The following is a 14173-nucleotide window of genomic DNA, read 5'->3' on the forward strand; positions in this document are numbered from 1 at the left end:
CTCTTGCATTACCTGAAGGGGCTGAGGAGAGCCAGAGGACAGGTAGGAGGCACCTTTAGGAAGGAGCTGATGTAGACTCATCTGGAACCCTTTCATCCCCTCCATAAGCCAACTCAGTTAGAACTCTTGGCTGGAGCAGAGAGAGAGGAGGGCCGTAAGCTCGTGGACCACTGTGCCTTCAAGGTGTGGGAGTCAACCCCCCATCCAGTGTTAGTTTTGTGTCTAATAAGGTGGTTCAAGAAAACAGGCCTGGACTACTCTGTGTTGAGTTCTAACAGATGAAACTGAACAGCGAGCTGTGTGTAGAAAACGCTGGCTGCTTTCATTGATAGCATTCAAGGTGTTGGATGGTGAGATAGCAGCAAGTGGAGTTTTGTGGACTGGTTTTGATTAAAAGCAGGCAAGCATCAAAATGTCTTTCAGGTTCAGAATTTTACTTCTTTGTATGTTACTTCTAAGAGAGCGTTTTTATGAATGATATCCTGCATCCTTCCTCCAGTTATTTTGAAATATATTTAGCTTTCTGTCAGCATGCGGTTTCTGAACCATTTATTTGGACTCATCGGTAACATCAGTGTTGCCAACGTCCCCCTCCCCATGTATGCCATCTGTCTGTGTGTGAAGAGTTTTGACACTGTCCTGATCAGCCGCAGACAGTTGTTGCAAAGTGGTGTCAAACTTTTCATCACCAAGTAGATTTGCCAGCTTGTTCTGTGAAACTAAAATGTGTATCTGTTCATTTCAAGTGGCCGTGTTGGAGTCTACGCTGTCTTGTGAAGCCTGTAAAAATGGCATGCCTACCGTCTCCCGGCTCTTACAGATGCCGTAAGTCAATCACGTGCCTTGGTTGTAATCTTGAGAACTGTGCAGAATGCCACCTCACTGTGCCCCAGCACCTGCCACGGTAGTAAGGGCTTGGTTGTGGTCCTTGCAGAATTGAGGTGACCTGCTTGCGGCATGACATCATGACCCTTTCCCTCTGACCTCTGTGCTCTCTTAGTTTGCTTACTGTCCTTTGACGCTATATTGTTTTCACGTGGGTTTCTCCTCTGTCAGTGTTAGCACTGTGTATGTGTATATGTGGCAGCTCCAGTTTAGAAGTTCTGAAGCAGGGCCCTCCCAAGCTGCTCACTTTGGGACCCTCTCACAATGCCCCAGTTGGCCCATAGGTGTGCATGATTCAAAGGTCAAGGCCTTGGAGGATTTGCCCTCCAGAAGGGGGTCGTGTGTCTCTGTGCTTCCTTGCTCTTGTTTGTTCATTCATTCACTGAGTAACATTTCTTAAACAACTAACAGGTACCAGGCCCTGTGCCAGGGTCTCAGAAGGTGTTCTCCCTTAAAAAGCGTAATGAACCATTAATCAAGGCTGTTGAAGTAGTGCTTTGGGCCTTTCCTTTAAGGATATTTTCTGTCCTCCCTGGAGGGCCAGGAGAGTGGTCTAGAGATTGGATAGAGGTTGCATAGACCCGGGGTGGATCCTAGCTTTACCACCGCTGCCTGGGTAACTTTAGGCAAATGACCCAGCCTCTGGAGGCTGAGTTTCCTCCGCTGTAAAATGGGGGTGATAACAGTCGCACCCCCGAAGGTTGTTGGGAAGATTTAATGGCATGGTTCCTAGTGCAGTGCCAGGCACTTAAGAAGTGATTATTAATATTAGTTTTGATACATACTGATTCAGCTTACATTTTTTGAGTACTGGCTGTGCGTGACACACTGACATTGTTCAGGTGTCTGATCCTTGCCTTCAAGATCAGGGGATAGGAAAGGGAGAATGAAATGAACACTTGTTGAGAACTTGTCCCATGCCATGCAACGAAGGTACCAGGTACTCTTTCCGTATCAAGAAACAGTAATGTGGGGAAACAGGGCAGGGGAAGCCAGAGTGCAGAGGAGGGAGCGAGAACTCCAGGTTCCTTGTTTCTTCTTTTAAGTGTTTCTGGAGAGTGGCCATAACACTCCCTCTAGCCAGGGCTAGAGGCCAGGTGCTGTTCTCGGCCCTGGGGATGCTGTGCTGGACCAAGCTCCTGCCCCGATGGAGGTGATGTCCTAGTGGTTGACGCACATTGACGCCTCATCTTTGAACCAGCCACGGTTAATTCTAATGTGGCTGTGGAAAACTGTATCCACTTAGGGGAAAACGTTTTCATGCACACTTTTAGAACAAAATGGATTTGTAGTTAGCATTTGTATATGTGCTGATTTACCTCAATTTGCATTTGCCCACATCACCACCCACTCCAAAGCTCTTACATTTTTCTCCCAGTCTTTATTTTTAAAGTTAATGCACATATTTTTTCTTAATATAAGTCGTTCCACCCTGTGGGCTTCCAACCTTGAGAAGAGTACTTGAAGAGATGTGAGCTTGTGGGCAATAACAATTTCTTGTCTGGAAGTAAATGGACATATGGAAGCAGGGAGCTGTGTCCCTACCTTCAGAGCCATTCAGGAAAGCACTGTAGGAAAAAGTTAACCTTGTTATTTCTACTTGTGATATATTTCCATTAAAAAAAAAGTGGAATATTCAAGGAAAGACTGATTTATAACCATTTGGGCACTGCCCAAGCAACCATTTATATTCTCTTTCCTGTTTTATCCAAAGCAGTCCAGAATTCCTCAAGCTATTGTTTTTAATATTGTTTTAAACTTTTTATTGTTGTTATTTTAAACATTTGAAGAGAGAATTCATATATCCTAAAAGCTGCTATTTTTCCTTTAAGAGCATGTGAAAAACACATTTCTTAGAAGAAATTTATTTTCTTGTTAGATTCCAATCAGCACAGTTCCTTTCCAAGTGAACATTTTTATTTTAGTGAACTCTTGAACATATTTTATACTCCTCTGAGTTGAAGAAGAAGAAGAAGGAAAAGAAGAGATGACAACGACAAACACCACCAAACGTTCTGTTTAGAAATATCTTTATTTTAAAAAACAATGTTTTTGACATGTTAATTTTGAGTTGGGTGGTGGGAGGGAAACCTCATGGGCTAAATGTGTCTTAATCTGCTTTGATCTGTACTGAAAATATACCTGTTTTAAGGAAGATTTTTTTTTTGTTTTTTGTTTTTCCTTTCCAGATTGTTCAGTGATGTTTTATTAACGACTTTTGAAAAGCCACAGTTTAAGGTAAAGCAAATTAACGTCAAAATTTTTACCTTGAAAGCTAGTGTTCTTTTAATCAAAAAATGAGAAGGTACAGTATTTATGAACAGGGAAAATTGCAAATAATTTAAATATCCTGCAATTAGGAAATAGTTTAATAACTTACTATACATCTATTTGATAAAATTTTTTTATCTAATAAAAAAAGAAATTTTATAAAGACATTGTAGTAGCGTGGAAAATTATGAAATGGGTTCAAAAAAGCATCTGCATTTAATTGAATAAAGCTTTTATATAGCAAAAAAAAAAAATCCCCAAAAAACATAACTGTGTCTAGAAAAAATGACTGGAGGGAAGCATCGTGGGAGGCAGTGGTGTTAGGCGGTATTGTGGAAAGAACACGGGCTTTGGAACTCAAAAAAACGAGTTGATGTCTAACTAGCAGCATACCTAACCGCACCCCACATGCTACTGGTAATACCCCCCACACACAAAATTGTAACAACCAAAAATGTCTCCAGGAATTGTCAAATTACCCCTGAGGGGCAAAACTGCCCGTAGTTGAGGACCACTGATAAATGGGCAAGCACCTAATCTCTGAGCCTGTAAAACTGGGGAATAAAAACTGTCTAGAGGGTCACTGGACACCTAAGTGAGACGATCTACTTGAACTCCCAGTTCAGGGCCTGGCACTCATCAAAGGTCACTGTTAGTGTTGTTTTGGGTGATAGGATGAAGGATAATTCTTTTTCCTCTCTATATTCCAAAATAACATGTCATATAATTATAAAGAAAATAAACTGAGAAAGCCAAGCAAGGTGGCGTTAGAAGATTGTATCGATGAGAGAGAATCTTCTCTGTTTGTTTCACCAGTTAGAAGAGTTCTGACAATAATAGCTTCTTTGGATCTGAAGGAAGAAAGAAAAAAACATCTAAATTAATATCTTCTTCACTGAAATTCCCCAGGAAGTGTATTCAGTCTTGTAAATAATACACTTTCCCCAATCCAGGTATTCCAGTTCTCAAGATTTAGGGATTGTTATCAGAGCTAGCTTTTCCCTTAAGCCAGAGAGCCTATGTAAAAGACAATATGATTTTTAAAAAATAACATTAATTTCTTGTTAATTGACTTTCTGGAAAGATGCACAAGTAACTATGATGTTGATTGTCTGCAAGGAGGAGAGCTAGGTGGGAGACTTTTTACCATGTACCCTTCTATACCTTTTGAATTTGGGACATGTAACTGCATTACTTATTCAAAACATTTTCCTTGGTATTTTTTTTTAAATTTTATTAGAGACATTTACAAGAAGATCATGCATAAAATACCGAGTTCCCATATAATGCCCCCATTTTTAACATTTTGCGTTAGTGTGGTAACTTTGTTACACTTCATGAGAGAATATTATTATAAAGTACCATTAGCTATTATAGTCCATGGTTTACGTTAGGGTTCACTATTTATGTTGAAAAATCCTATGGTAGTTGTTTGTTCTAGCAGCATATGTATCACCTAAAATTGCCCCTATTAACCGCATTCAGATATATAATTCAGTGGTGTCAAAACTTTTTTGAATTTGAATTTTTAAAAGAATAATAAAGCCCCAAAGTTCAGCATGGTCTGCGTGTCTGTTATATGGGTCTAGGCTCCTCATAATCTTAAAATCTAATGAATTAAGAAGTGATAAACTCAGAAATAAGCCAGGTTATTGTTAAGAGTATTTCCCAACAGGAAGAAGCTTAATCTTGTGAAATTTAGAACGTAAATCTTTCACAGAGAAAATCCCTATGAAGATTTAAAGTAGTATAGTTACTTGAATTTTTACATCATGTTTATTTATGTTTTAGTTTTATGTATTCATTGTTAAAAATGCTAAAAAGGTAAGCCTGTTGGGGAGGCCAAATGTGGCTGAGATGGGATTCGTGTGGACAGCTTGTAACTGATTTTATTCTAGATGACATCCTTCTTGATGACTGACTGTTCCTTCACTGAAACCAGGGCCTGAAAGGTCCGCCATCCTTTTACTCAATGGATTATGTGCTTTTTCTTCTAGATCCCGACAAAGTTAAAGGAGGCATTGAGAATTGCCAAAGAATGTATAGAAAAGAGACTAATTGAAGAACAGAAACAGGTAAAGTGCTCATTCTGTTCCTCATTGCCCTTTGATCTTCTGGTATCCCCATCCTTGGCAGATTCTGCCATGATATCGATCGTGATTTACTTTTTTAAAAAGTATGTCTTATAGGCTTTATTTGGATATTAAATAAGAATCTGTTATCTATGCCTATACTGTGCATAAACTGGCAACAACTCCCAAGGATGGTCATCCTATAAATACAGATTAAATTACATTTTTGTGTGATCATTATCATTACAAACCAAACATATCACAGATAGTATCTAACACAGTATTTCTTCAATAATATTTTAGTTTTGAGGTGTTCTAGTTGTATCTACCTTTACCCTTAGTCTGCCTTCTTATATCCATAGTTCCTGGAGTATTTATTTCAGTCTAAAGTATGAGGTGTGCTTGTATTTGGAAATTGAATCCTTAAGTAGTTATTACAAACTTAATCCATATGGTAGTTCATCATCTCAGTGGAATACCTCAGGCAGCTGACCCCAGAGGCTCTTGTCCAACTGTGATTGACTTTTAACTGTTCACCCCCTAAACATTCCCTTCATACTTGCTCTGAAACAGGTCCCAGGCTGGGTCCTGGACACAGAACTTAACACCTCCTGGTCTTCCCTTGAGGAGCTCAGTCCACTGGGGAAGCAAACCCGTCATCCTTTATGACCAGGGACAGGCAGGGGCTGGGGAGAGGCACGCGTGGTCCGTGCTCTAAAGGTGCCAGGGGCCACACCGTCGTCTGAGAAGGGCGTGGGGGAGGCGAGAAGGGTCTGCTTCCTCTCCACCCTGGGCAAGGAGGCAGAAGGCTGGATAAGGAGACGTTTTTTGTCCGTATAGCGTGATTTGGCAAAGGACATTGGAGAAGATTTTCATTAGGAAACTGCCTTGAGTAGGATCTGCTTACATTTGTGGTGGTTTGTGGTCTCTTAAAGATCCACCAGCATCGAAGGCTGACCAGAGCTCAGTCACACCATGGATCTGAAGAAGAAAGGAAAAAGAGGAAGATTTTAGCCCGAAAGGTAAGCCTGGGGGCTCTGAATTCTTAACCACGGGCGCGGAAAGTTCTTGGTTAATGGTGTACATTTAGTTAAAGACAGATTTTGTGCTGCATCTCCTTGAAGGATAAGATTATTTCCAGATGACTAGTTTGTCTTTTTTTTTAAAGCCACATAATATCAGCAGAGAAATGGACAGAGATTCCTGGCTCACTGTGTTGATTGTGGTATAATGTAATTGGGGGAATGATTGTCTTGAGATGGTAAATTCAGCTTTCTTGGTTTTACTTCCCTCTTCAGTTTTGGCTTGTGGCTTCTTCACTGTATTAAGTTATGAGGCCACATATGACCTTGTTTGTGTCTAATTTAGCTGTGTGCCTAGAAAATATTTCTACTCTAATTCCCAGCTTCAGGGTGTTTACTCATTACTTTCCCCTCCCCCCACCTTTTTTCTATTTTTAAAGAAGTCAAAACGATCTGCTGTTGAGAATAGTGAAGAACATTCAGCAAAATACAGCAACTCGAATAATTCAGGTAACTGGTAATGGATAGTAGTGGGGCCTAGAAACAGACGTTCAAGAGCAGGAGTCTGCAGTCAGACCAGAGGCCTTTCATTCTGGTGCCAGAGCCTGGGCAGTGTAGTAGTGAATACAGAGAACAGAAGAACTCCATCCCCAGTGGGCCTGAGGCCCCTCGGAACTCAAGTGCTGGGAGGGCCCTTGACATCCAGAGGGGAGTCCAGCCTCTTTCCTGACGTCAGGACTCCTCAACCAGAGACACAGGAGCATTAGCCATGGGAGACAAACAGACCCGATTTTAAAGGCAAGGGCTCTTGTTTTCAGTAGAGCCTGCATGAACAGAAATGACTCCAAGTCCTGCCCTCTGCCCTCTGCCCTCCTGCTCAAGTAAGGAAAGGACTTGGCAGTGCACGGGGATGGTGAGGGGCTTCGTGCCAGAAGGGCCAGGATGGTGCAGAGAGCGCTGTCCAGCAGTTGGCAGTGCTCACTGCCACTCTTGCCTGCCCTCTCTCAGCCCCACTGCCCTTGGGCCTCAGTGTCCCCATCTTTGGAAGTCAGGGCCGGGATGAATGATCCCTCAGGGCCGTCCAGTTCTTCTAGCTTGTGAATCTGTGGAGTGGAGTTCCACATAGTGAAGAGGAGGTCTTGTCCTATGCCGTGCCCCTTTGGCTCAGCCCTGGAAGGCCCAAGGGAAGGGGAGATTTTTTTGGTTGCAGGATAGTGGAGTATACTTCGAGGCAGGGGAAGGACATAGCAGAGAGGGAGAAGCTGAAGATACAAAAGACTGATTGAGGCAGTAGGTCTCCCAGAAGGCCAGGGGTTGGCTCTAGGAGCCCAACTGTCAGTCTTAGCCTCGGGGGAAGCCCATCCATCCCTTCCCAGAGCCAGAGGCCTGGAGGAAGGGGTGCTGAGTCCGAGGTACTTATAAGTGTAAGGGTGGGAATTGTTAGCATTCATAGCTCCTACCTCGGTGAAGTCTGTGAGGAAGATGTCTGCTTGAAGAGCTAGAGGAGAAATAGTGAAGGGTTCACAAAAGGATTCGTCTGCAGCTCTGAGGGCCAGACTGGCCACAGCACAGAATGCATTAGGAGTTGGGATGGAGGGAGATCGTAAATCCAGGAAGGAAGCAAGAATCATGTTGCTACCACCACTTCCGGAGTCTAGGCCAGAGAATGATCAGGTGGAGGATAGGAAGAGAGGCTTCAGGGCCAGGAGGTCCCAGTGAAGGCAAAGGCAGGCTCCCTGGGGGAGGAGGCTGGGAGAGCAGGAGGGGCAGGAGGCTGGTATTTTCTCCATGGTCCATGGGATGGGCATGGACCGGTCACCATCGTCATTAGCCTGGGCTTTTGTCTCCATCGGCATGGCTGACTGGCGCTCGTTGTTAGCAGCTGGCTCTTTACAAAACAGACAGTGCCTGACTTGGTGCTCTACACTTTCCAAGACCCTGCCTCGTGCCTGGCTCAGTGCTGGAGGCCCTCAGAATGGACTCGAGGCCTCCAAGACACAGGAGCCAGGCCCTCAGGCTGTTTAGGGAGGCCAAGCAGAGGCTGACAGAACTGTACAGATCCTCCCCAAACCCTATCTGAACCACAGGTTTCAATCTTTCCATTAAAATCTGTCAGTGCTACAAAGCAGTATGAAAATACATGCATTGAGTTTTGCCTCCTTTAGTTAAAAAAAAACAAACAACTTCTCATATTTATAGGGAGCGGAGGGAATGTTGCAAATAGTAGTAAGGCATTCCAGTGGGGGGAAGTGTGGCTTAATTAGATGCTTCTCATCCTGCCATGTCCATGAGGCACCAGCACATATTGTGGGTATGAGTGAAGTGGTAGGTGAGGCTTGTCGTAGCCAGCACACCAGGGTGGCTTCCAAGCGTCGTGTGGGGACAGCCCTCCTTTGGGGGTGTGCTGGTCAGCCCAGGAAGCACTGGATTGTGCAGCTTTGGTTAACCCCGGGAGAGGCCCTCTGGGAGTGTGAGGGACTTCTGTATCTCTATCAGAAATGGCTTTTGTAGGCCCCTCCATCCGCTCATCAGGGCTTCCATGCCAGGCCAGGAGGTGTTTTCTAGGGATTGCCGAGCAATGGGGACATGCTGAAAACGGGTTACTAGGTCCAGAAAGAGCATTCAGTATATGGAAATAAGCACATTGCTTTAAAGTAAATAAGAGTATTTACTGAATTTCAGGTGAGAACAGGCCTAGAAAACCCACCAGTTGACTCTGCTGACCCTGTCTAACTGAGTGTGCCTGCTGAGCACATGGAACTCCTGGAGAGCACGTTTCTGGGTGAATGGTGTGGAACAGCCTCACTTGCCCTGGAGAGGCCCCCCACTGGGCTGCGCTGTACCCCCTGTCCTGTCCTGCTCAGGGCCACCAGTAAGGGGGGTGGCTCAGGAAGAGATACTGTGGCCAATTGCATAAACCGTTGGTTGCGCAAAGTTGGTTTCAGAACCAGGCAGGCTGGGGGAGCAGTGGGACGCCACATGCCTCTGTGGCCCTCGGGTCAGGCTCTGAGTTTTCTGTCCTGCGTCACCTTTTACCACAAGGTCCCACAATACGCACATTCTCACACAATGGCATGGATTCCAGCTCAGGCCAATTCTGTATGTCTTTATTTGGTCCCACTGAGGGCTTCTCTGTGTTTTATCTCAGCAGGATCTGGGGCCAGTTCACCTCTCACGTCCCCGTCATCACCGACTCCACCCTCTACAGCAGGTTAGTAACAGGTAAAGCAGCACGTCTCCCTCCTCCTCTGCACCCAGGGATGGAGGAGAGGCGCTGTGCCAGGGGCTAGGGGTTACCCTCCTTCTCAGGGTCTGATTCCCAAACCTAGTTTGCGTAGGGAACAGAATGGCTTCAGGAGCCCCAGCCCCACTCTGGCTTAAGCTGCTCTCCCTGCTGAAGAGCCTCAGGCAGGGCTCCTCCAGGCAGAGCTCGTCCTGGGACAGTCTCTACTGAACAAGCACGCTGCCGCCAGGGGCCCTGCCCTTCCAGGGCTCTCTCCTCACCGAGCCCATCCGCACACGCCGGTTTTCTCGCTGAGCAATACCACTGAGATGCCTAGTGCAAGAGCTGCTGACGTCCTGAGAACTATTTGCGCTCTGTTCTGCTTTGTAATGCATTTAATTATCTGTATCTTTTTCTGTGGCTAGGTTTTGTTTCCCCTTTGTGGATTAAATCAGATATTATGAGTTTTGTTTGAAGAATGAACAAAGAACTTATCTTGGGGAATACTTATGAAAATAATATCTAATTCTTTGAAGTGGACTCAATACTATTTTTCCTTCCTTCTTTTGTGGACTAAGATCTCTCTCCTAACAATTTGCAAACCCAGTAAAAACACATTGGAGTACCAGTGTCTATCTCCTTTCAGTTCTTAAATGAACTGTTTGCTCTAAATCTACGTTCAGAGCTTGTTGTCTGTGCTTGGAAGGGTCCCAGCAGCCTTTTCAGGGGAGAGTCATTGGCCAGGGTTGATTATGAGTTGCTGATACCATATTTTACATTAAGGTGACACCCAGGAGCTACCAAGAGTATTACCTGCCTGCTCTGAAAGGCCTCTAGCAGACCCTCCTAAAAGTGACAGCAAGTCAGTGCAAGGTAACCAGCTGGAATGATTTACTTCTGTCTGGTGGTTGTCCTTGCTGGCTGCAGATGATTGTTGGTGGCGGACTGAAGAGTGTTCTGGGGCCTGTTCTGAGTAGCAGAGAACCTGGCTCATGGGGATGCAATTCTCTTCCCATCTGACTTTGTCAGTGGATCATACTAGAAAGGCCTGGATATTGGTCAAGGCAGGAAATAGGCTCTCTTGTCCTTTGTGGAGGCCTGTATAGGCTGCTCAGAGATTTCTGGACGTCTACTGCCCAGACTATGTTGAGCTGTTTCCTAGACGATAAGAATCTTTAGGATATTAATTTCACACCACTTGACAAAGTAAGGAAAATAGAATTAGTAGTGAGAATCCATAAACTCTTCTTTAACAACTGAGATGTCTGTTTAATGGTACAGAGCACCTCATGGAGTACATTAGATGTGATCCTGGGAAATTAACTGCCAGGTCTCATCTTGCCTTCAGGAATTCACATTTACTCAGATTTTTTTTTTTTTTTTTGTGAACCCTCTAATTTACCTGTTTTTTTTTTTTTAATGGATGTTTTCTCATATATATTAATAGTAGCAGGTTTGCATGAGTGAGGTAACTTTTACAATGAGAGAGGAAGAGAAAGGAATATTTTTAAATTTCAGTTATGTTGGAAAAACTTTGAGGTGAATGGGAGCATTAGGGGGCATTACCTATCCTAAAGGGGAGTCCTGAGAAATCATATGTGAGGCCCCAAGAACAGTGTTTGGCAAATGAGAGGTTCCAGCAAATCCTGGCTCCTTTCCTTTATCTCATTTATTTTGTTGGTGAAATGGGCTCAGCCCCAAAGCCTATACTCTGACCTCTGCTGGGCATTTATTGTAATGCATCTTATAAAAATAACATTAAGCAATCACCAGATAACCTAGTATTTCAGGCCCTAACCAGGGTACCCACAGTGAGTTTGTTCATTCATTTATTCAAGATGCATTCAGTATGCTAGGAACTGTTGTAGCACTGGGATTCAGAGGTGAGCAGACAGACCAGTGCTCGTGGAGTCGCATTTACAGTTCCTCTTAGGAGCTTCAGGACGATAGACACAGTTCGGGCAGATGTTTTCCTTGGGGTCCGGTCATAGTAATTTTCCTCCCAATACTCCCCTTTCTTAAATAGAGGATCTCCACCTGAAAAACTAATCCACCAGCAAGGAACAGCTTGAGCTTCAGTTCTGTGCAAGGCATCAGGAGATACAAACAGGTAGCCTCGTGATATGGTGCCCACAGAGGCTGTGCGGTAAATCCTTGTTAACGGGCTCACGTAGGCTTGCGGCACCTTGAAGACAGGTGCTGGCTGAGGGCGGGACTCAGCCTCGGGGTGGCGACTTGCAGCTGGTCAGCACCTGCTTAGACTGGTCTGTCCTCCCAGGTCAGGAGGCAGGGCTCCTTGTCGGGCACACCTTTCTTTTGTTCTCTCTGCACGCTGCCCATTTCCCTGCTGGAGTCACACTTACTCTAAGTTATGTCTTATACTTCTAGGCCAGGTTTATGGTTTTAAAAAAAGCCCTCTTATCTGGAAACTAAGTCAAGGATGGTACCTTACAGCTTTGTGATAAAATACAGTTTTCTTAGGAAAAATTTTCAAGGGCTAGTATTATAAAAGAATTATTTCTCAGGTTAGCACGTCAAATACAACCCAAACTGGGAACCTAAGCTTGAGGGCCACTGCTTGCTAGTTCTGGGACCTTGGACAAGTCATTGACCTCCTGTGCTTCAAAGTTGCCATCGGTAAATGAGGATACTACCAATGAGCACCTCATTGGGGTATTATGAGGACTCGGTGAGTTAGAGGTGTGAAGGGTTCAGAACACCACCTGGTACATAGTAAGCCCTCAGTTCACCTGAGGGTTCGTTACCCTGAACCTTGGGTGAGTCACTTTCCTTGTCTGGGCTTCAGTTACCTCCCTGTAAAAGGCAAAAGCACAGGAATTGGATGAAACCATTCACAGTGCCTTCTAACCAAGCATACTCTAAATCCACTGTGGACTACAAACCTTACAGTTTGCTCCATAATAGATCAACAGCAACAGATCAGCAAAGGCAGCTTCAGCTTGGCAGCAGGGCCTTTCTTCTTTCTGAAAGCATCTGTTGAGCACATTTATGGTAACTAAGTGTGGTCTTAAGCTCAGTTACTTTTAGGATGGGGCAAAAGGGACAGACATTTCTAAGTGAAAGGGTCTGACCCTGATGAGGGCTGTCCAGCAATTGCATAAGGGCTCATGCCTCTCTCTTTTCTTCCTGCAGCTCCCTCCCTTGGGGCCTCCTTCAGCTCCTTACCACATGTCATCTCCCTAAATCTAGTGGCAATTCCACTGGATAGGATGGGATTCTCTAAAACTCTTTTGCTGAGGTCCCTAGTTTTTCAGTGAGAACATTCATAGCACTTTCCTTTTCTGCTTAAGGATGTTTCCTGCCTCTGGAAGGTCACTCTTTTAAGAACTTTAAAAGTTCTTGTCCTGACATATTTCATGGTAAATGTCACCAACTGATGTCTATGCTCTGTATTCATCGAGCTGAATGAGTTAGAAGATCCCATTTATACTTACATAAATAACCTCTTCCACTTCACTTGCGGAGCAGACAGACCTGTTGGCTTGACTTGTCTTTTTCTTTCTCTCTCTCTCTTTCTTTAATACAGTTTGCAAAAGAGTATTTAAGGAAAGCTAAATAAGCAGGAGACCCTAAGTTGTTTTTAATAATCATATCTGACATGAGTTTTGTGTTGTCATTCAATTCCCTGAGTCCCTGCTGAATTTTTCCTATCTTTTTATCTATGTGTTCAACTCTGTGCGATTTCAGATCTTCTATCACTAATTCTTTCCTCTGCCCGTTCAAATCTACTGTTAACGTGCTTTCAGTGTAGTTTTAATTTCTTGCATTGTGCCTTTCATCACCATCAGATCTGTTATCTTTTTATGTATGTTTATGATTTCTTCTGTGTGTTCCCCCAGTGTCTTCTTAATATCCTTTATCTCTTCCTTCACTTCCTTAAGTTGATTCATGATATTTGTTTGGACATCCTTGATTAGTTGTTCCACATTCTGCCTCTCTTCTTGTTTTTTACTTTGTTCAGTAGACTAGGCCATGTCTTCCTGTTTCTTAGTATGGCTTGTAATTTTTTGCTGGTGTTTAGGCATCTGTTTACCTTGATGGACTTATTCAGTTTGGTTAGCTTCTCTTTCTACTTTAGGGCTTTATTTCATTTTGTTTTGTGTTAAGGGTCCTCTTTGACACTTGGTTCTACTTAATGTTCTTGTAGTTGTGTTCCCCTGAAAAAATATTAAGACCATAGAAAAGGAAAGAAAGAAGAGAATAATAATAATAATAATATTAATAAAGATGGGAAGGAACCATAAAAGAACTAGGAAAAAAAAGTAATAATGAAAAATCATAAATAATTAAAAGGAATTTGAAGTTTTTTTTTTTTTTAAAAACGAAACAAAAAAATAGGATAAAGTAAAAGACTGGGAAGATGAGAAGCAAAGAAAGAAAATGAAGACCAAAGAAGAGAAGGTAGAATGATAGAAAAGCAATGGAAGAGGGAAAAAGAAAGAAAGAAAATAAACAAACCAAGGAGAAAAAAGAGAAAACAGAAGGAAAAGTTAAAAAAAAAAAAGCAAAGAAAAAACAAAAAAACAGGCTTCCCTCTTAGTCCACAAGCAGCTGTCTCAGACTGCCAGTACTCACTAGTCAGTCACCCTGAGTCTACCCTCCACAGGTCAGGTACCCAGCTGTAGAGAAAAAATAAAGTATAAAAAATAACAAATTACAAAAACCTAAAAAATCTGTTA

General features: G+C 43.4%; 1 protein-coding gene across 14 annotated transcripts in view; it reads left to right on the top strand.

Annotated features, from left to right (window-relative positions):
- The window catches only part of PXK (PX domain containing serine/threonine kinase like), a 92618-nt gene that overhangs the window by 70672 nt on the left and 7773 nt on the right, over window positions 1–14173 (top strand). For 6 of the 14 annotated variants that reach the window (XR_011647542.1, XM_023586648.3, XM_058288225.2 and 3 more), the window contains exons 12-17: window positions 747–825; window positions 3075–3123; window positions 5154–5231; window positions 6164–6250; window positions 6691–6760; window positions 9399–9461. Coding sequence is in view for 13 of the 14 variants with exons in the window: in XM_023586648.3 (XP_023442416.1) it covers window positions 747–825; window positions 3075–3123; window positions 5154–5231; window positions 6164–6250; window positions 6691–6760; window positions 9399–9461 (426 nt within the window). In the remaining variant the exon portion in view is untranslated. Of the gene's footprint in view, window positions 1–746; window positions 826–3074; window positions 3124–5153; window positions 5232–6163; window positions 6251–6690; window positions 6761–9398; window positions 9462–10256; window positions 10347–14173 lie in introns of all 14 variants that reach the window. The other 8 variants (XM_071212121.1, XM_071212122.1, XM_004450685.4 and 5 more) reach the window with 3 other exon arrangements.

The sequence above is a fragment of the Dasypus novemcinctus genome, chromosome 26 (genome assembly GCF_030445035.2).
Source record: "Dasypus novemcinctus isolate mDasNov1 chromosome 26, mDasNov1.1.hap2, whole genome shotgun sequence".
NCBI classification, from domain to species: Eukaryota; Metazoa; Chordata; class Mammalia; order Cingulata; family Dasypodidae; genus Dasypus; species Dasypus novemcinctus.